The 27,878-nt window shown below is 39.9% G+C and overlaps 1 protein-coding gene across 7 annotated transcripts in view; it reads right to left on the reverse strand.

The window, feature by feature from the left end:
* Positions 1–27,878, reverse strand: part of LOC134353772 (receptor-type tyrosine-protein phosphatase eta-like) — a 299,381-nt gene that overhangs the window by 17,587 nt on the left and 253,916 nt on the right. For all 7 annotated transcript variants that reach the window (XR_010019675.1, XM_063062133.1, XM_063062132.1 and 4 more), the window contains 9 exons: positions 24,527–24,722; positions 23,305–23,423; positions 20,657–20,744; positions 19,163–19,213; positions 14,457–14,538; positions 11,541–11,631; positions 7,631–7,704; positions 6,649–6,783; positions 99–218 (listed from right to left, as the gene is read on the reverse strand). Coding sequence is in view for 6 of the 7 variants with exons in the window: in XM_063062133.1 (XP_062918203.1) it covers positions 99–218; positions 6,649–6,783; positions 7,631–7,704; positions 11,541–11,631; positions 14,457–14,538; positions 19,163–19,213; positions 20,657–20,744; positions 23,305–23,423; positions 24,527–24,722 (956 nt within the window). In the remaining variant the exon portion in view is untranslated. The remainder of the gene's footprint in view (positions 1–98; positions 219–6,648; positions 6,784–7,630; positions 7,705–11,540; positions 11,632–14,456; positions 14,539–19,162; positions 19,214–20,656; positions 20,745–23,304; positions 23,424–24,526; positions 24,723–27,878) is intronic.

Genomic DNA, 27,878 nt, shown 5'->3' on the forward strand with positions numbered 1-27,878 from the left:
CTGCTGGCTGAAAAATCTAAACAATGGCATATGGTTCAACTCTTCCCATCTGGATTCCTTGCTATTATGCAAATCTTATGACTCTGTAGATAACTCACCTTTACCAGTGAGAAGTCTCTGATGGTCCAGTCTTCAGAAGTCACTTCCGATGTCAGAGTAACTATTTTGTCTCCAATGGCAAGAGGACGCTCAGTTGGCCAGTACTGTTCACATTTTGCCTAGAAAGCAACACAAGAACATCCCTTCTTACATACCAGAGTGGATACGTCACCAGGAGCTGACAAGGGAGGCTAGTTCAAAAATTGCAGGGCCATGGCAGAGATATGTAAAACATCTTTTAGCTGATGATAAAATGCTGGAGGACTGGAGGATAGCTAATGCTGTTCCATTGTTCAAAAAAGGCTCAAAGATTAAGCCAGAAAATAATAGGCTGGTGAGCCTGACGTCAGTAGTGGGTAATTTAATGGAAGGTATCCAAAGGGACAGGATATATAAGTATTTGGTTAGACAAAGGTCTGATTAGGAACAGTCAAAATGTCTTTATAACCAATCTTATAGAGTTTTTTGATGAGGTTACCAGGAAAATTGATGAAGGAAAGAAAGTGGACATTGTCTACATGGACTTTAGCAAGATCCTGCGGGGGGGGGGCGCTGGTTTAGAAGGGTCAGGTTTAGAAGGCAAAACTATGAAGATGTGATAATATTTAAGAATGGAAGTGTCAAAATCATTGACTTTTTAAAAATTTGTTGTGTCCCCAGTGTTGGAAATTTTACATGAAGAAAATTAACTGTGAGGCATAGGTTCCTCTGAATTAGATTACGCCTACACTTTACCCATGAAGAAAGTGTTATTTAATTAGGTTCTACACTACATAGGGCCTTTGAAAAGATAATGAAAACTTTTAACTACCCTTAGACTTGAGAAAGCAATTCTTGAATTTAACCATTGAGTTAAAGTGATTTGTATCTAAAGTATAGAGTCAAATGACTACAACTTATAGAAAGAAAGAACTCAACATCCATTTCTAAACCACAGCTCTCTCACCATGCCATCCATCCATGTACTTATCCAAACTTCATTTAAATGTTACTATCAAACCTGCATCCACCACTTCCGCTGGCAGCTGGTTTCACACCCACACCAACCTCTGAATGAAGCGGTTCTCCTGAAATATTTCACCTTTCACACTAAACTTGTGACTTCTAGTTTGAGTCTCACCTAATCTCCCTGGAAAAGTACAAACTTGCTTACAATTGACCTATTTTGTGCTCCTCTATCAAATCTCCCTTATTTCTCTTACACTGAAGGCAATAAAGTCCTAACCTATTCAACCTTCCCAGAACTCAGGACCTGGCAACATCCTTGTAAATTTTCCCTGTATTCTTTCAATCTTATTGATATCTTTCCTAAAGACAGGTGATCAGAACTGCACACTATACTTGAAATTTGGCCTCACCAATGTCTTATACAACTTCAAAATAACATCCCATCTCTTATTATCAGTACTTTGATTTATGAAGGCCAATGAGCTAAAAGCTCTCTTTACAACCCTATCTACCTGTGCTGCCAGTTTTAATGAATTATAGACCTGTATTCCCAGATCCCTTTGTTCTACCAATCTCCCCAGTGCTCTACTGTTCACTGTGTAAGACCTACCCTGAGTGGTCCTCTCAAAGTGCAACACCTCACATTCGCCTGCATTAAATTCCATCTGCCATTTTTCAGCCCATTTGTCCAGCTGGTCCAGATCCCACAGCAATCTCTGATAGTCTTCTTTGCTGTTCACTACATCTTAATCTTGGTGTCATCTGCAAATTTGCTGATCCAGATAACCACATCATCATCCAGATCATTGATATGGGTGACAAAGAACAACAGACCCAGTACTGATCCCTGCGGCACTCCACTGGTCACTGGCTTCCAATCAGAGAGGCAACCATCTACTACCACTCAATGGCTTTTCATACTACTAGTCATAGACATTTAGTCAGACCATCTACTACCAATTTATGGCTTCTTGTATCCAAACCAATCTTGTATCCAATTTACTACTTCGTCCCGAATGCCATAGTTTTACAATGGATTTATGGTCACTATCCCCTGACATTAATGGCCGAATTCAAGTAACTTAATTCCAGGCATAAAAGGATATCTAAACAGTTTGGAGGTCAAAGGTTAAAAAATTGTAAGTTTCAGTAATTAAAAAGATTGTTTAGGAAATCCTTAATGTTCCTTAATCTTTTAGCTGAGGGCTCAATGAAATTTTCTTTCTGGTTATCCTGCTACAGAATAATAAGTTATATTTATCAAGCTGAACAGATTAGTTCCTCTTCCAATGTGGTGGTACTTCACCAAATGAGTGGACTGCGAACTTAAATTAACTTCCTCAACCAATTTAAAAATCCACAAGGGGACTCCTCTGATGTAATAAGTCTCCTCCTATATTTCTTAGATCTATTAGCTCTCACTGACAGCTTTTGACAGCTCAGTCAGTGTTGGCTTACAAATAGCCTTCTTCCTCACTTGACATGTGAGGCCCTGGTACAAGTCCAGATCTCTTTTGTGAAAGGAGCCTTGTTTCAGTTTCATATGGGTAGCTTCTCTAAATTCACCTAATTCACAGGAATCCCACACTGGCATTAAAATAAATGGGATGAGGGGTAAACAGGAGTAGCAGGGTGCAGCAGCAACCGGTAGGCAAAAGCTTATTAGAGAAGCTTAATCTCCTCTGTTATGCAATTCTTGTCAACGTACTAATCTCATCGCATAATCAGACAGATTCAAGAACAGGTGGGTGATTTGCTCTGTTAGGTTATGTTAAAAATGTCTTTCATTATTCGGTTACCAGATGTGGGGTGGAAATTGATGTTGTGAGTCTTGTGACTGTGTACAACTACACAAAGTGTCATGAAAACGTTTGGGCACCCCGGTCAAAATTTCTGTTACTGTGAATAGTTGAGTAGAAGATGAACTGATCTCCAAAAGTTGTAAAGTTAAAGATGAAACATTCTTTTCAACATTTTAAGCAAGATTAGTGTTTTGATTTTTGTTTTGTACAATTTTAGAGTGAAAACAAGGAAAGGAGAACCATGAAAAAGTTTGGGCACCCCAAGAGCTTTGAGCTCTCAGATAACTTTTACCAGGGTCTCAGACCTTAATTAGTCTGTTAGGGCTATGGCTTGTTCACAATCATCGTTAGGAAAGGCCAGGTGATGCAAATTTCAAAGCTTTATAAATACCCTGACTCCTCAAACCTTGTCCCAATGATTAGCATCAATGGGATCCTCTAAGCAGCTGCCTAGCACTCTGAAAATTAAAATAAATGATGCCCACAAAGCAGGAGAAGGCTATAAGAAGATAGCAAAGCATTTTCAGGTAGCTGTTTCCTCAGTTCGTAATGTAATTAAGAAATGGCAGTTAACAGGAATGGTGGAGGTCAAGTTGAGGTCTGGAAGACCAAGAAAACTTTCTGGGCGAACTGCTCATAGGATTGCTAGAAAGACAAATCAAAACCCCCGTTTGACTGCAAAAGACCCCCAGGAAGATTTAACAGACTCTGGAGTGGTGGTGCACTGTTCTACTGTGCAGCAACACCTGCACAAATATGACCTTCATGGAAGAGTCATCATAAGAAAACCTTTCTTGCATCCTCACCACAAAATTCAGTGTCAGAAGTTTGCAAAGGAACATCTAAATAAGCCCGATGCATTTTGGAAAAAAATTCTGTGGATTGATGAAGTTAAAATAGAACTTTTTGGTCGCAATGAGCAAAGGTATGTTTGGAGAAAAAAGGGTGCAGAATTTCATGAAAAGAACACCTCTCCAACTGTTAAGCATGGGGGTGGATCGATCATGCTTTAGGCTTGTGTTGCAGCCAGTGGCATGGGGAACATTTCACTGGTAGAGAGAAGAATGAATTCCATTAAATACCAGCAAATTCTGGAAGCAAACATCACACCGTCTGTAAAAAAGCTGAAGATGAAAAGAGGATGGCTTCTACAACAGGATAATGATCCTAAACACACCTCAAAATCCACAATGGACTACCTCAAGAGGCACAAGCTGAAGGTTTTGCCATGGCCCTCACAGTCCCCCGACCTAAACGTCATCGAAAATCTGTGGATAGACCTCAAAAGAGCAGTGCATGCAAGACAGCCCAAGAATCTCACAGAACAAGAAGCCTTTTGCAAGGAAGAATGGTGAAAATCCCTCAAACAAGAATGGAAAGACTCTTAGTTGGCTACAAAAAGCGTTTCCAAGCTGTGATACTTGCCAAAGGGGGTGTTACTAAGTACTGACCATGCAGAGTGCCCAAACTTTTGCTTTGGGCCCTTTTCCTTTTTTGTTATTTTGAAACTGTAGAAGATGGAAATAAAAAAAATAATCTTGATTAAAATATTAAAGAAATGTGTCATCTTTAACTTTATGCCTTTTGGAAATCAGGTCATCTTTTACTTGTTTAGCTATTCACAGTAACAGACATTTTGACCAGAGGTGCCCAAACTTTTGCATGCCACTGTATATGTTAAATAAAAGCACACACGTGGGGGATAGCTTTAACTGATGTATTCACATTGCAATGAGAGAGCGAGCGAGCCAGAGAGAAAGAGAAATACGCATGCACAGACTCAAACACAAAACTAAGGAAATGCATAAAGTTAATGGATGTAAAACAGAATTAGACAACATAGAGTCCACCATAGGTGACCTATCATTCCTAGAAATGCATAAGATAACTAAAACAGATCACAGAATCATCAGGATCAAAATAGTCCAGTGTAAAACTGAAAATGGAGCTGGATACAGGGTGTGCTTTGTCCATAATTCCAGAGACTGACTACAACAAACTGTTTCCTAAGGTACCATTAGAGAAGACCTCAGTGATGCTAAAGACTTACATTGCTGAAAAAGTGTCTCCCAAAGGCAAACTGAAAGCAATTGTGATCTAAGGAGGCCAAGGACAACAGGTTGAGCTTTATGTATTGGAAAGTGGAGGGCCAGCTCTTTTTGGAGGTAAATGGTTGAGAAAAATCCAACTAGACTGGTACTCTATCAAAGCTGTTAGTGTGGCATCAACAGCAGCCCAAATGGTAGCACTAACCAGAGAATGACACAGCTGCTTAATGCTAATGAGAGGGTGTTTGGGAAGGGGATTGGTAAATTCAAAGGCAAGAAGGCCAGAATTGAACCGGATGAAACAGCAACACCAAGATTCCATAAAGCATGTCCAGTGCCTTACGCATTACACCCTAAAGTAGATGCTGAACTGCAGAGCTTGGAGGCATCTGGAATTCTCTTCAAGGTTGAGCGGAGCGACTGGGCCGTACCCATTGTCCTGGTGATCAAGAAATGGAAGGCCAGGGACGTTCACACACGTAGGGGTTTTAAGGTGAGAATTGACCCGGTGCTGCGTACGGTGCAATGTCCCCTGCCACAAATAGAAGGCATTTTGCACCTTTGGCAGGCAGAGAGAGGTTTTCAAAGATTGACCTGTCACAAGCTTATCTGCAAATGGAGATTGAGGAGTCAAGCAGGACATTTCTCACAATCAACACTCACAAGGGACTGTTCCAGTATAATCATCTCATCTTTGGCACTGCATCAGCTCCAGCAATTTGGCAAAGAGCAATGGATCAAGTTCTCCAAGATGTCCCAGAAACACAGTGTTACCTTGATGACATCATTGTGACAGGAAAAAAGATGAAGAACACTTCTAGAACTTTGATAAAGTGCTTACTAGGCTGAGTGAGTATGGTCTGCGTGCAAAGGGAGAATTGTAAGTTTTTCAAGAATGAAATCTCATATTGTGGATATGTCTTTGACAAGCATGGCTTACATAACTTGCAAGTGAAGATGGAAGCCATTCTACAAGAATCCTACCAAACCTAATGCCACTCTACAGGTTCAGAGGTGCTACCCTGAAAGAAACAGAGCACCACCCAAAAGACTGAATCTTTTAAACTGTGAAGTTAGTTATGGAGTGTTACTGTGAAAACCTGTTTATTTGGAATATGGGTTTATGAAAGGGAAATTGAAAGTTTTGTACATGTACACTTTTATGTTGCATTAATTTAAGGGAAAGGAAGTGTAATGCAGAGCTCAGTGTATGAACTTCACTGTAATGTATGGATCTATTTCTTTTAGAGAAATGACCACCCTCTTAGCATTACATATTGATCTGTATTGATCTATGTATTAATCAATATGTAGTGCTAAGGTTGGTGGCGGGGGGCTGGAGTCATTGCTCTAAAAGAAATAGATCCATACAGTGAGGTTCATACACTGAGCTCTGCCTTTGAATTTTTTTCTTCTGCTAAAGCTGATAGAGTGAATTTCAGAGGTCAATACATACCTACATCGCATGTCTAATAATGCAATATGGTTGAATTTTTTGGTGATTAAAGCTATGGCAAATGTAAAATCACAAGGCCATAATAGCCAGAACTCCTGTCTATATGCAGAATCTAAAGTGTCACCTTAATATTTAGTTTCATTATACCTATGGCTGATAAATCAAGAGTGTATGTGTTGCTACAGAATATTAACAATCAGCTGGCAGTCATTTTAAAGTGCTGGAATCTCTTTTAAACTTGGAACAAAACATGAAGTAATTTAGACAGCTGTCAAAATGAAAATGCTTCACATACCCTCCCTTGCTCTACACACTTGGTAAGCATGACAATAGCCGGTACTCGATGTTCCCAAATCATTCGCCAGAAATCCTGCACTGTATTCATCAATGGCCCTTGAGCAGCAATAAACTCTTTTTGGGAGTTATATCCCTAAAAAGAAATAACAAAATAAAAGAGGCCGTTATTCAGAAACACCTAATACAAATGCAAGGGATAACAGAAAAAGCTCAGATGCTGAATGGCTAATCAGATGTTATCTCCCCCACCATGTATGACTTGCTGAAGGAGCATCACGGTCAACATGTTTTACCCAAGCCGTGCTAGAATTCATCATCTAAAGTGACCTAACAAGACGGTAGTCTGGAGAAATAATATGTGGGATTCCTCGTATTTCTTACAGAGTGCTTCCATTTAACTGGAAAATACATATACTTCACTTCTAACTTGTTTTTACGCTGTTCAATGATCATATCCCTTTTTGGTTTTCCATAGTTTCTCCTTTAATCAACATGAAATTGGAAAAATGCTCAAACTTATTCTTGGAAGGTCCTATTTAGATTATTGTATCATTTGTGTTTCTGAACTTTAACCGTTGTGCCCCTATCTCATTTAAACTCTTCTTCACAGTAAGAGACTTTCACATACTTCCCACCAAAAAGCATCACCTAACATAAGTATTTGGAAATTCATTTTCCGATTTCACAATTATTTCTTGCCTCTAAAAATTGTTTATTGCTGGCCTGCAGAGTATAAATTATATGCACTAATTTGTTGTCATTGGAAAATTATGGCAACACCTTGAGTTTAAATCACATACCGTTTCCATAGAACTCTTTCTACAAATACGAATTACTGCTTCACCATGTTTCCTGCTTTTGCAATCACCGTTAGATTATTTTTCCCTAACCTACATCTTCAGTCAATTATCACCTAACCACAGCCCTTTTGAAATACCATGTATATTCACTTTTCTGGAGAATAAATTGATGTCACTCACTGGCATGAAATTTGCGTTGATGTAATCACTGGATGGGTCTGAAGTAACAGAGAGCTTAACTCGGCTGCTATCGTCTAGAAATGAATAGAAACAGAAATCTGTTACATATGATAAAATGTACAATTACTTGCGGGAGGTGAGAAATCCTCAAGAGCTTTCAACGGGCACACACATTTGGATATACATGATTAAGTAATCTTAGACATTTGGCATTGTGCATGGCTAAAACTGTACGAATCATCACCTTGTTTACCAATAATCTATTTATTTCAGACTCTGCTTCCACTGCTCTCAGAGTTTCACATACCTATGACCCTTAAAGAAAAATTCCACCTTATTTTTAAATAGTATCCCCTTGTTTTCCATTCCCCTATAAAAGGAAACATCGTTCGCACATCCACCGCTCAAGTGGGTGGCACGGTAGCATAGAGGTTAGCACAACACTTTACAGTGCAGCCGATCTGGGTTCAGTTCCCGCCTCTGCCTGTAAGAAGTTTGTACCTTCTTCCCAAGACCCCAGGAGTTTCCCTCGGGTGCTCTGGTCTGCTCCCACAGTCCAAAGACCTACCGGTTGGTAGGCTGATTGGTCATTGTAAGTTGTCCTGTGATTAGGATAGGATTAAATTGGGGATTGCTGGGCGGCGTAGCTTGAGGGGCTGGAAGAACCTATTCCACACTGTATCTCAATAAACAAATAAGTAAATAAATATCATGCTTTTCCACAGCCTCTTTCACTCTTCTAAACTTGGATAAAAAGTAGGACACAAAGTGCTGGAGGAACTCAGCAGTTCAGGTAGCATCTATATAACCATATAACGATTACAGCATGGAAGCAGGCCATCTCGGCCCTTCTAGTCCAAACTCTTACTCTCACCTAGTCCCAACGACCTGCACTCAGCCCATTACCCTCCATTCCTTTCCTGTCCATATAGCTATCCAATTTAACTTTAAACGACAACATCGAACCTGCCTCAACCACTTCTGCTGGAAGCTTGTTCCACACAGCTACCACTCTCTGAGTAAGGAAGTTCCCCTTCATGTTACCCCTAAACTTTTGTCCTTTAACTCTCAACTTACGTCCTCTTGTTTGAATCTTCCCCACTCTCATTGGAAAAAGCCTATCCACGTCAACTCTATCTATCTCCCTCATAATTTCAAACACCTCTATCAAGCCCCCCTCAACATTCTATGTTCCAAAGAATAAAGACCCAACTTGTTCAACCTTTCTCTGTAACTTAGGAGATGCAACCCAGGTAACATTTTAGTAAACCTCCTCTGTACTCTCTCAATTTTACTGACATCTTTCCTATAATTCGGTGACCAGAACTGTACACAATACTCCAAATTTGGCCTTACCAATGTCCTTAACAATTTCAACATTACATCCCAACTCCTATACTCAATGCTCTGATTAATAAAGGCCAGCATACCAAAAGCTTTCTTCACCGCCCTATCCACATGAGATTCTACCTTCAGGGAACTATGCACCATTATTCCTAGATCCCTCTGTTCTACAGCATTCTTCAATGCCCTATCATTTACCATGTATGCCCTATTTTGATTAGTCCTACCAAAATGTAGCACCTCACATTTTTCAGCATTAAACTCCATCTGCTATCTTTCAGCCCACTCTTCTAACTGTCCTAAATCTCTCTACAAGCTTTGAAAACCTACCTCATCATCCACAACGCCACCTATCTTAGTATCATCTGCATACTTACTAATCCAATTTACCACCCCATCATCCAGATCATTAATATATATGACAAACAACACAAACAACATTGGACCCAGTACAGATCCCTGAGGCACACCGCTACACATGGTCCTCCAAACTGACACACAGTTATCCACCACTACTCTCTGGCGTCTCCCATCCAGCCACTGCTGAATCCATTTTACTACTTCAATATTAATACCTAACGATTGAACCTTCCTAACTAACCTTCCGTGTGGAACCTTGTCAAAGGCCTTACTGAAGTCCATATAGACAACATCCACCACTTTACCCTTGTCAACTTTCTTAGTAACCTCATCAAAAAATTCAATAAGATTTGTCAAACATGACCTTCCATGCACAAATCCATGTTGACTGTTCCTAATCAGACCCTGTCTATCCAGATAATTGTATATACCATCTCTAAGAATACTTTCCATCAATTTACCCACTACTGACGTCAAACTCACAGGCCGATAATTGCCAGGTTTACTCTTATAAGCCTTTTTAAACAATGGAACCACATGAGCAATTCGCCAATCCTCCGGCACCATTCCCGTTTCTAATGACATTTGAAATATTTCTGTCAGAGCCCCTGCTATTTCTACACTAACTTCCCTCAAAGTCCTAGGGAATATCTTGTCCGGACCTGGAGACTTTTCCACTTTTATATTCCTTAAAAGCATCAGTACTTCCTCTTCTTTAATTGTCATACTTTCCATAACTACCCTTCTTGTTTCCTTTACCTTACACAATTCAATATCCTTCTCCTTAGTGAATATCGAAGAAAAGAAATTGTTCAAAATCTCCCCCATCTCTTTCGGCTCCACACATAGCCGTCCACTCTGATTCTCCAAGGGAGCAATTTTATCCCTCACTATCCTTTTGTCACTAGCATAACTGTAGAAACCCTTTGGGTTATTTTCACCTTACTTGCCAAAGCAGCCTCGTATCTTCTTTTAGCTTTTCTAATTTCTTTCATAAGATTCTTTTTACATTCTTTATATTCCTCGAGTACCTTATTAACTCCAAGCTGCCTATATTTATTGAAGATCCCTCTCTTTTTCCAAATCAAGTTTCCAATATCCCTTGAAAACTATGGTTCTCTCAAACTTTTAACCTTTCCTTTCAACCTAACAGGAACATAAAGATTCTGAACCCTCAAAATTTCACCTTTAGATGACCTCCATTTCTCTGTTACATCCTTCCCATAAAACAAATTGTCCCGATCTACTCCTTCTAAATCCTTTTGCATCTCCTCAAAGTTAGCCTTTCTCCAATCAAAAAAGGGAAGGTCGGAAGGTGAGGACGGGGAGGGGGGATAAAGTCTGTTCAACCTTTCTTCATAAAATTACCTGGCTATTTGAAGTACTAATCTAGTAAACCTTCTCTGAACTGCTTCAATTGCACTTGACATCAATCTTTGCATACAAATATTATACAAACCACTGCAGAAGTTATTTCATCAATGTCTTGGGTAACTGAACATCATATAATCTTCCTGACCTGATATTTCCTGGTTAGCCTGAGCAGTGACAAGGATTCCCACAGTATGCTGAGAAAGCAGAACCTCTAGCATAAAAGTAAATTGGTGGCAGTCATCTAATAGGTTTTAAATGGCTCTGAAAATCAGATATTTAAACGAGTAAAACTAAGCCACTAGTTAAAAAGTCAAAATAAAAGCATTTTTGAAAAAGCAGTTTTTACTTAGAGAAAACAAAACACAATTGAAAAGGACTAGATAAAACCAAAGTGGTTAACAAGGAATGCAGTCTGCTTTTTGCCCTACAATTCTCTCAAAAACTCTGGGATCTTAGATCCTTCATCAAGGTCACAACTTCTGTGCTTTGTCATCCCATCCAAATAAAACCAAAAAGCAAGTTAATAAAAATACTCCAATTTCCCTCTGTACAGGAAACAGGAAAAAAACCCAGCGTTTCCCACAGTCCGCACTGGCACTAGTAACGGCTTCAAGTATCATTGCCATTAATTTGTCTGCATCTTAATAAACCTATTTACAGAGACAAATACAAGAATAAGGTAAATATAGAAGCTAAATGAAAATAGAACTTACAGTATATGATGAAAGGAAAGAAGAGATTGATTTAGACATTTAACAAGGAGGTGGGCTAAGCAAAGAGATGAATGGAGACAGATAGACAGACTGCCAGGCACAAATTCAAGATTACTTACAGGGTAAAACATTACTGTAACGATTCTTAGGTTTGTTCAAAGGTTGCTGGGCAACTTGTACTGACTGCAATACTCCAACTGCCTTGAGTTCCTGGAAAGGAAATACTCATGAGTGTCAATGATCAGGAAAACTGATTTCTCATCTGTAAGATACAGTGGGGCAGAATTTCACTTGCTCTGAAACTACTGACTGGATGGTTCTGGGCTGCGGCATGCCCTGGTGCTGTTTCCTGCCAGGGATACCTCAGTGCAGACTCAGAGAATCCCTTTGACCCTGAATGATGGGCTGTTAATGATGATAGTATGACTGGGGAACAAATGTTTGTGAACATTTCCTACCTTCTCAATCAGATAAAACATGAAAGTATTGCTAAAATATACATTCATTATACATTTAGTTTAAAACAACAAAACTAATTTAAGGAACAAAGGATTTAAGGTGGTTGGAAAAAACTGGAATCAAAATCAGCTTGGTGATAGGAGGTATTGGGTGGATGGGCATTTTTCTGACTGGGAGTCTACAAGTAGTTTACATTGGGAGTATAATCCTGAGACTACGCCGTTTATATAAATGACTTGGATGATAATGTAGGTGGCTTGATTAGTGGTCTGTCTGCAGGAAACATGAAATTAGTGGATTCATAGTTGATGAAGAAGTTGTCCAAGGATGCACTGGTACATAAATCAGATGGAATGTTGAGAGCTGGAATTTAATGCAGTAAAGTGTGAGGGTATGCACTTTGCAAAGTCAAATTCTTACAGGACATATAGAGTAACTGGCATGGCACTTGACTGTTGATGTAGAGAGAGATATAGGGGTCCAAGTCCATAGCTCCCTGAAAGTGGTGACACAGGTGGATAAATAGTGAGAGCTGTATTTGGTTTGCTCATCTTCACAGGCCGAGGTATTGTGAATAAGCATTGGGTAGTTACTCCGCAACAGTGGAAAAATTTGCTTTGACTGCACTTACAGTATTATGTACATTTCTGTTCACCATACTGCAGGAAGAATATGGTTACAATAGAGGGAGTGGCAGAAAAGAGTTGCCAGCACATTGCCTGGAATGGAGGGCTGTAGTTAGAAGGAGAAATAGAATAGGCCGAGACTATTCTCACCGGAATATAGGATGATGAGGGGTGACCTGAAAGAGGCTTGTAAAATATGTGGATAGACAGTTAGAGCCTTTTACTCCAGAGCAAAGCAGTCTAACACAAGAGTGCACAAGTTTAATAGGAGTGGGAAAAATACTTAATACTTATAGTTTATTTATTTATTTACTTTTTCTTTTCTTGTATTTGCACATTTTCGTATCTTTTGTACTTTGGTTGTTTGTCCATCTCTGTTGTGTGTGGTTTTTCATTGAACCTGTTGTGCTTCTTTGTACTTACTGTGAAAGCCCACAAGACCATGAATCTCTGGGTGGTATATTGTGACATATATGTATTTTGATAAATATTTATTTTGAACTTTGAACAGTCTATTATACGATCTTACATTTTACTTCCAGGAAGATATGGCAAATTTGTATGCAGTGGCCACTCCGGGTCCAATCAAAGGTGTATTTGTTCATCTTTATGTCTTTTTTATGATTGCAAGTCACTGCTGGATACTAAGAACACCAAGACCTGCAGATCTATGCTACCAGGTGGGCTGATTGTGTGCCGTTGTCATGTTCTCACCTGCACTTGTCACGTACCGTTGTGCTGAGATAGTGCGCGGTCCAAAAAAAATTGTAAGTGATTGTCTTGGATGTTTTTGTGCTCACAATCCTGTTGGACGTTGGTAATGTAAAATAGTGCAAGCCTGATTCATAGGGTCATTGGCGAGACTGATGGCAGGGGAGCTGCATTGCCTCAGTTGTGGCAAGGACTAGGCCCAAGCAGTGGGCTTGCCTGTGGCAGCTGACGAGGAGAGGAGATGCTTAGGCATCATGGGAGAGCCTCTGCAGGGCGTGCTGGAATCGTACTTGGGTTGGGCACTGGGCCTTCCCACTGGTGCTGCCCTTTGGTGTTCACTCAGTGCCTCCCTCTGGTGTTTGCTTGGTGGAAGAACAAGCTGGACCAGAACAATTTACCATCAATTCTACAGTCTTGCCACTTAGGAATTTGGGCTATATATTTAGTTCTTTGTGACTTTGTTACCAATTTTCTGAAATTGTAACCATATGTGCCACATATGTAATTTGTGCTATGCATAGTGTACTGTGTGCTGTTGGTACGTTTGGCTATATTCATGCATGTTTGAATGATAATTAAACTTGAACTTGATCTTAAAACTATTTCACTCATGATCCTCCAGAGAACCAGTATTAAATTGGAATGTACTCTAATTCTGTGTTAAGGCTAACACTTTCAGCAGTTGTACTGCAGTGTTGATGAGGGCCGGAACCCAATTCTACAATATATTAACCATATGCTCATTTGTCCATGTCTGAGAAAAATTAAAAAGCAGAAGAATCAATTATCAAAATTACATATGCACTGACTCTGGATCATCATTTCACAGATCCCTTCAGATCATTGTGCCAGGCATGGATAATATGGCTGTTAATCTGATCATCGAATAAATAATTGGGGGATTTCGACAGATTACCATGTTACCTGCTCATTAATGCAAATATCTGATCGGCCAGTCACGTAGCAGCAACTCAGTGCCAAAAAGAATGCAGACATAGTCAAGTTGCTGTTCAGATTAACACAGACAAATTAACATTAACCTCCTTTAGCAATAGATAAAAATATCTGAACCTGCTGTGGAAGTGGGTATAGAGAGGGAGGTAAATTTTGTAAAAATAGCTAATTAGACAATAACACTGTGCAAATACAGGTGTTTCAAAGTAAGCAGGGACGTAGATGATGACAAGGTGCACTAAGCCACAATGAACAGAAACAAATCGTAGGAATGTATATTCGAACCTCATACTCTTCAGCAAATCCACAATCAGAGTCAGCGTGTTGCTTACTGAAATACCCTGCAAAGTAGTCCACACTGATGGCACTGTAAAAATACATAACAATGTATAAGAATCAGTCTTCAGGACTGATAACTAATGTTGGTAATGTTAAAATACTTGTTAAGCTTGGCCTGAGGGCAGGTGTAGCATAGGTTAGATGCAATGTTAAGATCCCAACACTAACAGATCAACTGTAAAGCATGGCTTTCTTTTCAGACAGATGCAAATATTTTCAGAGCAGTTTAATGCAGGTTCCTGTAGGTCTTCCCATTTACATTGGAGCCAGCTGAGAGAAAGTACAATCATTGCCAAACTCTGGTCTTTGATAAAAGAGTTACATTTTACCACCAGTCACATCTATGTTTCTCACATGCACATCAGCATGCAGGGCTGTGCGGTTTCCAGAACAACTTTAATTTGCTTATCATAGACAAGTGTTTTATCATCAAAAATTCCTGTGGGATAATGAATACAGAATTTTATAGAAACATCCATGATCCAGGAGAGTACACAATATGGGTGACTCCCACATTGTGGGAGTGGGTGGGTTGTATTACTAGAAAATGGATTATATTATGGAATTCTGTAACTTGAAGCTGTTTCATCAGTGTATACATCGAGAAACACGAGTTGAATAAAATAGATTTTGTGTTGATTTATTTACTTTTCTCCTTTCTCCTTATAAAAAACCAAGAAAGTGAAATGCTATATTTTAATTTTACTCTATATCTTAAATTATTCAGAATAATATTTCAGATATTATTATTATTTATTTTTTTCTTTTTATTTTGTATTTGCACTATTTGTTGATTTGTTGTCTTTTGCACACTTGTTGTTTGCCCTATTCGTGTGGTCTTTCACTGATTCTATTATGGTTAATTGGATTTACTGAGTATGCCCACAAGAAAATTAATCTCAGGGTTGTATATGGTCTCTCTCTCTCTCTCTCTCTCACACACACACACACACACACACACACACACACACACACACACACTTTGATAATAAAATTACTTTGAACTTTGAACAAAAGTTTGGGTATTGATTTGTGAATTCTGTGATGGCAAATTTCAGCAGTCTAAACAATTATAATGCAGGGTTTGCCTATGACAATGGTCCCTGATGTTTGCTTTGGTGAGGTGCTTCACTCTATATGTGGCAATGTACTTTAAAGAGTTATTATAAGCTAGACTGTACTTTCTCCCTCCTCTCCACTACTGCCCCCCATCAAAAATAAATCTATGGTCCCTAGATTTTTGTCAAATGGCTCCTTGTTTCAGGTGTATTTAATAACATGATAGCAGGCAACTTGAATGCAAAGTATGGAAAAGTTGTCAAAGTATAAAACCAAATTCATACGTACGTCTTTAGTGCCCTGTTGAGAGAGAGAGTGAGAGTCAAAGTGAGAGTGAGGAAGAGAGAGAGAGAGATTTAATCGTTCATGAATACATTTTAATACAAGACATAATTTAAAGCTCCTTTTACTTTAATGTCTGGTGGCAGGATATTTGTGGTTGAGAAGCTGCCACAATACTTGAGCACTGCTCCACTCTTTACCTGATAGCCCTGAGCTTTGTTGTCATTGCATTGAGGATGTGGAGACTTTGGAAGTGCAGGAGAAATTTACCAGGATGTTTCCTGAATGGAAATGTTAAAAAAGGAGGAGACCCTGTGTTGGTGGGGGTCGACCATGGACGTTGCATCTGGCTGTCTATGTTACTGTCAGTCGATACGCGAGTGAGGTTGTAAACTAGTGTGATATGGAGAGCAAGCTGTTGCCCACGCAGCTTTCCTCCCTCCGCACAGCTGATGAATTCAAAGGAGCGGCAACGATTGATACAATTTGACCCCGCGGCGTTACAGGTGTTGCCAGTCAACATAGGACTGCCTTAGGCTCTGGATCGTTCCTCAGGGTTTACTCCCAAAGCCTTCCCCATGAGTGGGTATAGCCACAATGGTGGACAAACTTGGGGACAACTTTCTCTGGAGTGTCAGACCCTGAGTTGTCAAAGTTAAGCTATGGGCACACTGTCACAGCAAGAGTATCTTTGGCTACTTGGCAGTAAACAGGTGTGGGCTGATCAACACCTCAAGCAGAATCTGGCTACCTGGCTGGCCCTTGACTATACGCATTGGGTTTGGCTCTGGTCTGGTGTGCATTCTGATTCAACTTTTAGGCTGGGTGAGATTGTGTCTGCCCAGCTAAATACTTTATCCAGGCCAGAATTACTTGCTTTGTATTATCACACATGCTTTCTGCAGCTTATGTTCAGTGTAGCAATACTAGTACTCAAGCTTGGGTTGTTTTGGGATTGGCTGTGGTTGGGTTGTCTTCGTCTAGTTTTAATTTTATCCCCAAGCAGGTGCCTTGCTCAAGCATTTTCTCTCCATTCAATGAAATTATGGCCGATTTCTTTCATAAATCCAATTTCCTGACTAGATTCCATAACAAATGATATTTTCTTATAAAATTCGATCAATCTCATATTCAAAATGATTTAATAAGCCTTCATTGGCTACTTTTTTTGTGAGAATTTCACACCTAACATCCTTGTAAATCGAAATCAAAAATACATGTTTGAATTGAAAACACTGGAAAAACTCAGCATTTGTGGAACATGAAACAGAGTTAACATTTTAGGTGATGCATTGAACTGCTGCTGCTAAGTTAACAAACTTCGCAACACATGCCAGTGATAATAAACCTGATTCTGATGAGAGGAGTTTGGTCTGAAGTGTTCTCTGTTCTTGCGTGCGTAGAGTCCTTTCTACAATCTTTCATTTACCATCAGAGATCTCCCAGTTTTTGAAACACTAGGCATTCTATCCTCAACCCTTTGCAGCCCCCTGCATCTACACTTTATGATTTTGCACTATGTTTATTTTTATACTAATACTCATCTCTTTCATCGACCACGTCTCTTTTGTTATGTACTGTTCTAATACTGCACTAATTCTGTTTTAAACAAATCCCATTATTGTCCTATGGGACGCAAACAACAGGAATTCTGCAGATGCTGGAAATTCAAGCAACACACATCAAAGTTGCTGGTGAACGCAGCAGGCCAGGCAGCATCTCTAGGAAGAGGTACAGTCGACGTTTCAGGCTGAGACCCTTCGTCAGGACTAACTGAAGGAAGAGTGAATAAGAGATTTGAAAGTTGGAGGGGGAGGGGGAGATCCAAAATGATAGGAGAAGACAGGAGGGGGAGGGATGGAGTCAAGAGCTGGACAGGTGATTGGCAAAAGGAATACGAGAGGATCATGGGACAGGAGGCCCAGGGAGAAAGACAAGGTGGGGGGGACCCAGAGGATGGGCAAGGGGTATATTCAGAGGGACAGAGGGAGAAAAAGGAGAGTGAGAGAAAGAATATGTGTATAAAAGTAAGTAACAGATGGGGTACGAGGGGGAGGTGGGGCATTAGCGGAAGTTAGAGAAGCCGATGTTCATTAGCGGAAGTTAGAGAAGTCGATGTTTATTAGCGGAAGTTAGAAACATCGACTTCTCTAACTTCCGCTAATGCCCCACCTCCCCCTCGTACCCCATCTGTTACTTACTTTTATACACACATTCTTTCTCTCACTCTCCTTTTTCTCCCTCTGTCCCTCTGAATATACCCCTTGTCCATCCTCTGGGTTCCCCCCCACCCCTTGTCTTTCTTCCCGGACCTCCTGTCCCATGATCCTCTCATATTCTCTTTGTCAATCACCTGTCCAGCTCTTGGCTCCATCCCTCCCCCTCCTGTCTTCTCCTATCATTTTGGATCTCCCCATCCCCCTCCCACTTTTAAATCCCTTACTCACTCTTCCTTCAGTTAGTCCTGACGAAGGGTCTCGGCCTGAAACGCCAACTGCACCTCTTCCTAGAGATGCTGCCTGGCTTGCTGCGTTCACCAGCAACTTTTATGTGTGTTGATTGTCCTATGGGTTTAACTTGCAAACATTTCTAAAAAGTTTAACATAATTGTCTGCATTAGCCATCAAGTTTACTCATATCAGAATTGATCCTAATAAATTTTAGCTTCCAGTCTTGACTTTGAATTTATTTGTCTTATGGTAACTGTGACAACATTACAAAACCCAGAGTGGACTGCATTCATATTGCCCTGGATCATATTGCTCCAGAAACTTTCTTGATGGTGCTCAAATTAAATTCACTGTTTTGATTTGATTGAGTTAATCTTATCAATTTATACGAAAGTGGGAGCCTTTAATTTTCACTTGGTTTTGAAATATCAATCCAAAGACTGCACTCATATAATTTCCTTCTGTTATCAAGAGGTTTATAAGTTATACCTTTCATAAATCCTCACTTGTTCATCAACCAGTACGCAGATGTTTCTATTCTTCAATCTTAAGCCTGGCATTATCAATCCAATAATACACTTTACTTCTCTCAGTCTTTCTCCCTTGTTGCCCCGAAGAAAACAGACATGCTTCTTTCACTTTACTGTTGTTGAATTTGAATAATCACCACTTCATGTCTATTCTAAATCATTCTTTTTGCAGGAAATCAAAACAATGGAAACTCTATCATTATCTTTCTGCTACAATCTCAAGGGCAATAAACTTAGGTTAAACATTACATCCTCAGGCATTTTCGTTTTACAAAGATATTCTATATTAGTAACCTCAACCCTTAGCTTGGATTACCCAATAAAACATTACCTGAGATTCATGGCTGGAAGTTGAGTTACATTCTCGTTTTTCGACATTGTTCTGTGTGAACAGACAGAAGCAAATAGATAATAACTGGAAACTGGTAAATAATGCAACTCAGTTAGTCAAGGTTTATTGGCATTCTGTTGGTATGGGTATGTCGGTTGTGGATTGGGCCAACCACAAGTTGTTGATCAATGGCGGGAATTAATTAATGTGAACTAGCATATGTAAATGCTTCAGAGTATCATATAATATATCCTCAAAATATGTTCTTTATAAGCCCATTATGGACTTCAGGAAGGCTTTTGACAAGGTACCTCATGGCAGGCTACACCAGAAAGTTAGACCACATGGGATCCAGACTGGGGGGGGTGGAATTACAGATTAGATTCATATTTGACTTAGTGGTAGGAAACAGAGAGCGATAGTCGAAGGTTACTTCTCAGATTGAAACCTATATCCAATGGAGTGCCGCAGTTTGGATGTGAATGCCCAGGCATGGTTACTAAGTTTACAGTAGGTGGCTTCATACATAGTGTAGAAGGTTATGAAAAACTACAGGGGAATCTTGATCAGCAAGATATGTGGGCTGAGGACCAGCAAATGACTTTGAAACTAGTTAAGTGAGACGAATTGCATTTTGGGAGGTCAACCAGGGTAAGACTCTGACAGTCAAAAGCAGGGCCCAGGGGTGTGTTATGCAACAGAAGAACCATGCTGCATAGCTCTCTGAAAGTAGCATCATGGGTAGATGAGATGGCGAAGAAGGCACTTGGAATGTTGGCATTTAACAGTCAGGGTGTGGCTATAGGAGATGGGAAATACGCTGTAGTTATATAAGATGCTGGTGATGCCTCACTTGGAGTATTGTGTACATTTTGGTCACCCTGTTATAGGAAAGGTATCATTAAACTAGGCAAAGTGCGGAAAAGATTTTCTAGGATGTTGCCTGGACTTGGGGGCCTGAGTTACAAGGAGAGATTGCATGGATTAGCCTTCCTTCCTTGGGATGTAGGATATTGAGGGGTGATGTGATAGAGGGGCATAGATGGTGAAAGTATATAGTGTTTTTGCCAGGAAGGGGGAGTGAAACAACAAGGCGGCAGAGGTGAGAGATTGAAAAGGGATACCAGGCACTGCTTCTTCACATAAAAGGTGGTGTATACCTGAGAGGAGCTGCCAGAAATAGTGGTTGAAGTGACCATATTAGCAACACTTAAAGACATCTTGATAAGTACATGGATAGGAGAGATTTGGTGGCCAAGGATCCCCCTCCCATCACAATTTAAAAAGGAACCAATAGACTCTGGTTCTTCTGCTCTGAATTAGTTGGAACTTCTTTCTAGAGCATTCAACATCCTCAAAATAGCAAATTCATCATTTTTTTCTGACATGAATTCAGAGCATGGCCTCTTACAAGTTATCTTATCTGTTTGAAAGTATTGGTTATGGATGACTGGACACAAATCCAACAACCATACCATTGAGGACACAGCTTACCGTTTTTTCCACCATAAAAACAGTAGGAGGGGTGCAATTATGACAAATGCACCCAGAACACTCCCAGCCACAGCTCCAATAATGACACCTGCAATACACAACACGAGTCCTGAGACCTAATGGTTTCATATATGAAATTCAGAGGAAATAATTTTTGCTGGACATACAACTGCCTGTAACAACTATGACAAGAATTTAGAACTTGGGTTGTCAGAATTCGCATTCATTAGAAATAGTAAGGGAAATAAATTAAATCATTCAATTTTCTCCTCCCAAATTTTTTTATGAACCTAAACTATGAATAATTGCCAGAAATCGGTGAACCAACTAGAAATGGACTTTTCAGAGGACACCTGATCCTTGAATCATGGTTTAAAATTTAACCCAGATTAACTGGCTGAAACCACCTGTGTTACTAGATGTATTTATTTTTACTTTTTTTCTTTTATATATATATAAAGTATTGTACTGAACTGCTGCTGCTAAGTTGACAAATTTCATGACACCTGATTCTGCTTTGGAACAACTAAGTTGATTTAGTACAAACAAATGAGTCATTAAAATGTACAGTATCTTTGACCCAACCTGCACAATTTTAATCATTACCTCAGTAAAGCAACATTATAACTGCATTGCACTACAATAAATGTCTTTTTGTTTGTTCTGATTGTGTAATTTTGTATATTTTGTTAAATTTGTTTTTCCTGTGCATGTTGAGTATCTGATGCTATGTGCCTGTGACGCAGCTGTAACTAAGTATTTCCTTGCACCAATGAACTTGTTTATTTAACAGTAAAATCAACATTGAAATTATGCAACCCCAAAAGTCAATCTCCAATGTAAGAAACTAAAGTGATGGGTGGTGACAGGAAAATTAAAAATAAATCAGTTGATACTACTAGTAGGTTCTCCCCAAGCAGCAAATGTGGAGTCTTTAGAGTGAAAACTGCTGACTGCCCACTCAACTATCGGTGAGAGTGAGGGAATACTAGTATTCTACCGGACGAGATGTACCCCAGGCTACTGTGGAAGGCGAGGGAGGAGATTGCTGAGCCTCTGGCAACGATCTTTGCATCGTCAATGGGGACGGGAGAGGTTCCGGACCACTGGAGGGCTGCGGATGTTGTTCCCTTATTCAAAAAAAGGAGTAGAGATAGCCCAGGAATTTATAGACCAGTGAGTCTTACTTCAGTGGTTGGTAAGTTGATAGAAGATCCTGAGAAGCAGGATTTATGAGCATTTGGAGAGGTATAATATGATTAGGAATAGTCAGCATGGCTTTGTCAAGGGCAGGTCGTGCCTTACGAGCCTGATTGAATTTTTTGAGGATGTGACTAAATACATTGATGAAGGAAGAACAATAGATGTAGTGTATATGGATTTCAGCAAGGCATTTTGTTAGGTACCCTGTGCAAGGCTTATTGAGAAAGTAAGGAGGCATGGGATCCAAGGGGACATTGCTTTGTGGATCCAGAACTGGCTTGCCCACAGAGGGCAAAGAGTCGTTATAGATGGATCATATTCTGCATGGAGGTTGGTGACCAGTGGTGTGCCTCAGGGATCTGTTCTGGGACCCTTACTCTTTGTGATTTTTGTAAATGACCTGGATGAGGAAGTGGAGGGATGGGTTAGTAAGTTTGCTGATGATACAAAGGTTGGAGGTGTTGTGGATAGTGTGGAGGGCTGTCAGAGGTTATACCGGGACATTGATAGGATGCAAACCTGGGCTGAGAAGTGGCAGATGGAGTTCAACCCAGCTAAGTGTGAAGTGGTTCATTTTGGTAGGTCAAATATGATGGCAGAATATAGTATTAACGGTAAGACTGTTGGCAGTGTGGAGGATCAGAGGGATCTTGGGGTCCGGGTCCATAGGGCACTCAAAGCTGCTGCGCAGGTTGACTCTGTGGTTAAGAAGGCATACGGTGTATTGGCCTTCATCAATCATGGAACTGAATATAGGAGCCGAGAGGTAATGTTGCAGCTATATAGGACCCTGGTCAGACCCCACTTGGAGTACTGTGCTCAATTCTGGTTGCCTCACTATTAGAAGGATGGAAACTATGGAAAGGGTGCAGAGATTTACAAGGATGTTGCCTGGATTGGAGAGCATACCTTATGAAAACAGGTTGAGTGAACTTGGCCTTTTCTCCTTGGAGCGACAGAGGATGAGAGGTGACCTGATAGAGGTGTATAAGACATTTCAGATGGTCAGAGGCTTTTTCCCAGGGCTGAAATGGCTGCCACAAGAGGGCACAAGTTTAAGGTGCTTGGGAGTAAGTACAGAGGAGATGTCAGGGGTAAGTTTTTTATGCCGAGAGTGGTGAGTGTGTGGAATGGGCTGCCAGCAATGGTGGTGGAGGCGGATATGATAGGGTCTTTTAAGAGACTTTTGGATAGGTACATGGAGCTTAGAAAAATAGAGGGCTATGGGTAAGCCTGGTAATTTCTAAGGTAAGGACATGTTTGGCACAACTTTGTGGGCCGAAGGGCCTGTATTGTGCTGTAGGTTTTCTACGTTTCTATGTTTCTATTTCCCTTTTAGCTTGCAAAATAAGAACAAGGAAGAAGATAATATAGCAAAAAGAACCTCAAATAATTATGGAAAAAAGCTTTAACAGTGCAGGAAGTAAATTTGAAATCATATAAACCTGGATCTTGTTTCAATGTGACCATCTGTGAATAATGATATATTGTAAAGATGGATTTATTTGAATCAATTTTCTTCTCTTCATTAATTTTCAATTTTGTAAATCCAGCCAAACTAAATCTGAAATAAAACAAAATAAAGAATTTTAGAGAAGATGCTGCCATCTGGAGATTTGAAATTTGTTTACTGGAATTTTGTGAAATGCAATTTCAAGAACTTAGTAAAAATGTTTTGTTGCATTGAACAAAGGAAATAAGACAAGTCTAATAACTTTTAGGATACTGAGCAACAGGCAATGAGGGGTCACACTGATAAACATGCATCACATTTCCACCATACTGGTTAAATTCTTTGTAAGAATTAATTTCTGACTGTGCAAGTCAAGCTGGTTCCTACATTAAGTACATATTGTCTGAAATGCTTCAAAGAAATTCAATGATTAGCTTGATCGTGACCTTAGGTACTGTCTGCATTGTGTCTGAATGTTCTGTCTGGAATTCTCTGGGGTTTTTCAGATGCTCTGGTTTTCTCTAACGTGTTGAAGATAAGCTGGTTGGTAGTTAAATGGTCACAGTAAGTTGCCACTGTTCTGGATGACTGGTGGGAGAATTGGCATGAGGAAATGTGGGTAGAAAGCCTGGATGGAGATGCAAGGAGAGAAATGTGATTAGTGCAAATGGACATTTAATGGTTGAAATGGTGTGGTGAGCCAGGATCTTCTCTCTATGCTGTATGACTCTAGGCCACTGAACAATTAAAAGAATGGATATTGATGGTCAACTGATATGTTCTCAGATGATTGTGTATAAATAGATAAAAGCAAGATGTGGCATAAATCAATCAGTTACCAAAATGCAACTGTGGAAATCATATTAAACTATCTTTTACAACTCAAAAACTCTGATAAGGATAGAGTGGTCACCCTTGATACTGGCCCATTAATGAAACCAAGGGGACAACGAAGAATGTGCATCAACAATGAAGTATGATCAATGACCATCTAAAGCACCATTTCTTCTTCTATGTTGATAGATATACATCAAATCAATATCTAGTGCTTTAATGTATTTGTGTTATGCATTGGGTGAAGAAAGAAATTGTTCATGTTAGTTCTGGGAAGAATGAAGTATTTCATAACTCAGAAACAATTATCATATTGGATTTCAGACAGCAGTATCCTTTCTAGAAAGCGATGAAAGGCGTATGACCATCACAGAACTTACCGATAATTGGTCAAAGGAGTCAACTCCTTATTAACATATCCCATGCTTTGACTATTATCTCCTATGCTGACAGAGATGGATTTTTCTAGAGCAGTTGTTCTGGTATTTTGAGAAGAAATATTGACCACATGTGTCACATAAGTAGACACACCAGAGTGAAACGGTATTTCCAGATCTTCATCATCAGGAACGACTTCTGTTACAGAAAATATAAATCTTAAGAGCATAAGGTATGGACTGAATCAAGAACATTTAATCAATTTGAGTCCCTTCATTCCTCGCTAAGGAATTTCCTTCTTCATTAACTTTATTTAGTTAAGCAAATCTTCCAAATATTTCCATAGTTCTTTTATTTTCGTTGCCATCACAAAGTAAACTATGCTATGACTGCAAAATGATTATCAGATCAAATCTTACCATATGCAAACATGAAAAAGTACTTAACTTAATATTTTTATTGTTACATTAATTCATAATGTCCTGCATCTTACTACAACGTAAAAGTAATCCAATATTCTTCTAATTCACTTTCCTTTTTAATGATGTTCCACAGTCATATTAAAAAATTCCAGTGAATCCACTATTTAAAGGCAGCATGGGAAAAGGGGCTCTAGTGAGTTTCAAGGAAGTGCAAGAAACAGAACTTGGTGAGCTTTAAGGGAGTGCAGAAAAAGGGGCTCCAATGAATTTCAAGGGAGTGGAGAGAATGCAGTTCCTGGTGAGTTTTACTGGAGCACTAGAAACAGAAATCTTCTGAGTTTAAAGAGAGTGTAGGAAATAGAATTAGGCCAGTTGAAAGGGATAATGGGAAACAAAATCCAATGAGCCAGTTGCCAGACTTTTGGTATTTCAGAATAATCAGATAGCAGACTATGAGAAAGTGACTAAAAATTTAAAATAGATTTCGATCAGCAGAATGTTCTTTGCACAGAAATGGAGATTTTTTAATTGATCTGATTGTGTTCCTGTAAAAGTTATATATAACTTATGTTCCTCTTGTAAATGGCTCTTACATGATGTTAGGTGCATGTGATGCTCTGCAATAAGTTTTTCATTGCACCTATGTATGCACACACTTGTACTTATGACAACAAACTTGGATTTGACATTTAATCTATTTTATTTCTCCTTTTTTAAGATGGGTATGATTCCCACTTTTGATAAATATCTTCTCTAGGCACAAACGACTAGTAAATATGGAGGCATAACCATAGGGCAGGAAGGAATTAATGTTTAGTCTTATAGGGTAAGCACACCCTATAGGTCTGATTAATCAATGCCAAAAGAGGGTAACCACATACCCACGAGTAAAGTAGGAATTTGGGAGAATATCATACTGACGCAGTTGAAAGAATGCTCTCCTGAACACTGTGAAATAATGAAAATTATTTTGAGTCAACAGAATTTTATTTTGCATTTAATTGCATTGAACAGGATCTACAATATGGAAATGCCATAGACAAGATTCTCCTATTTCAATATCCTGGGAACATCAAATTCAGATCCTTTGAATAAACTAATACATCACGTCTCTTTCTCTTGTTGAATCTCAGACTCATCTGGAATTGATGAAGTTTCCAGATTTCTTTCATCAGGTAGGTAGGATACACTGATTTCACATTTCCTCATTTGTTGTTTCTTCCACAGGGTTTTCTTTAGGACTAACAGGCAAGTTACTTTCTGCAGTGGATTCCTCTACATCAGGTAAGCAACTTTCATTTCCTTGGGATTTCAGCACTGGATCTGCCACCAAAGTAGTTGTAAGTGGCTGGTCTGGGCTTGGATTTGAGCCCACGATCCTTTTGTGTAACTGTTTCTTGACTCTTATAAGGTTCATCTACAATGTCAAGTTTTGGTCTGAGGTAATAAATCTCATCCTCCTCCTCTTCAGAGTCAATTGGATTTTCTTCCTCTTCGACCAACTGTCCATTCTGAGTACTCCTGTGAGTTCTGTACTTGCAAACAGGGACTGGAGGAAGTTGTTCATCATCCTCAGAACGAAGAAGTCCACAGAGAGCAATAAATCCCTATGTAATGTTCGTATGGGTTCCAAGGTTGTCAAGCCGAGGATTGGTAGTGGTCCCAAGCTTCCACTACCTAAAAGTACTCCTCATGGCATGCACCTCAAATAGCCTCCGACAACCAAGTCCAACTCCTGGCCTTCTTGTGTGGCTGAGCCTCTAAGCCCGGTGGAACTGTTTCTACTGACAGGAGAAGGGGCGAAGGTGGGTCCTGGCGCCTTAAAACCAGTGCTTCGGGTAGATGGAGCTTGTCAGCCTGGGAAGGCAGTCCATCTAAGAGAGGGAAAACTCTGATTTCAAACCTTCGCTGCCTTGCGGCCATACCCGCTCATAGGAAAGGCTGCGGGTGTAAACCCTGAGGACAAATCCGGAGCTGGAGTCCCTAAGGCAGTCCGACGCTGCCTTCAACCTCATTCTGGCAACTCCTGCGATGACATTGGTGCCAAGTTGTATTGGCACTTGCCCTTCCCTTGGACAACATCGGTGTCATGGAGAGGGGAGACTTGCTGCATGGGCAACTGCCAGTCTTCCATACAACCTTGCCCAGGCCTGTGCCCTGGAAACTTCCAGGTGCAGATCCATGGGCTCTCGAGACTACTAGATGCACCAATGGGCCCAGACTGGTTCTGAGGTTGTACCTTGTTGGCAGGCAGATCACCAGCTTGGTTCCCCACTACATCGTCTATTTCTTCCCATTAATCGGCAAGTTTGTTTTCACCTCGTGGGCGCATATTCCTTACTAGCACTAAGTCTCCTTCTTTCATCTCGGAACCTGTCATGTTAGTCATATCTGGTCTTGTTTTGGTCTGCCATTTTCTGTGAGTTCCCTGAGTCTATCTTGAAACTTTTCTCAAGATAAGATTTTAAATTTTGTACATAGTGAGAGTGCAATGTACCATGTCTGACTTTCAAGGGTAGTCCAAAAGCTAAGTCAAATGGAAGTGTGGGTTGTCATCCGATCATACGGACTAAAACCAGTCATCTCATTCCTAGTACAATATAAGCATAGACTTAAGGTTTCACAAGTTCTCGCCAGTGACTTTTATCTTTCATCTCCAGGGTTTCCAGCGTATATTTAACAGGGTCCTGTTAAACCTTTTGATAGGGTTTCCTCTGGGAAGATACGGCGTAGTTCTGACTTTTTGAATTCCGGCAATCTTATGCAGTTCTTTAATCAAGTGGGATTTGAAGTCAGGCACACTATTGCTGTGTAGGTGCTTGGGATATCCATAATGAGAGGTGAAATGCTCCAATAGGCACTTTGTAACCATCTTGGCTTTTTGGATAGGTGTGGGACTAGCCAACACATATTTAGTAAGATGATCAGTTAT

This window comes from Mobula hypostoma, chromosome 11, assembly GCF_963921235.1.
Source record: "Mobula hypostoma chromosome 11, sMobHyp1.1, whole genome shotgun sequence".
NCBI lineage: Eukaryota > Metazoa > Chordata > Chondrichthyes > Myliobatiformes > Myliobatidae > Mobula > Mobula hypostoma.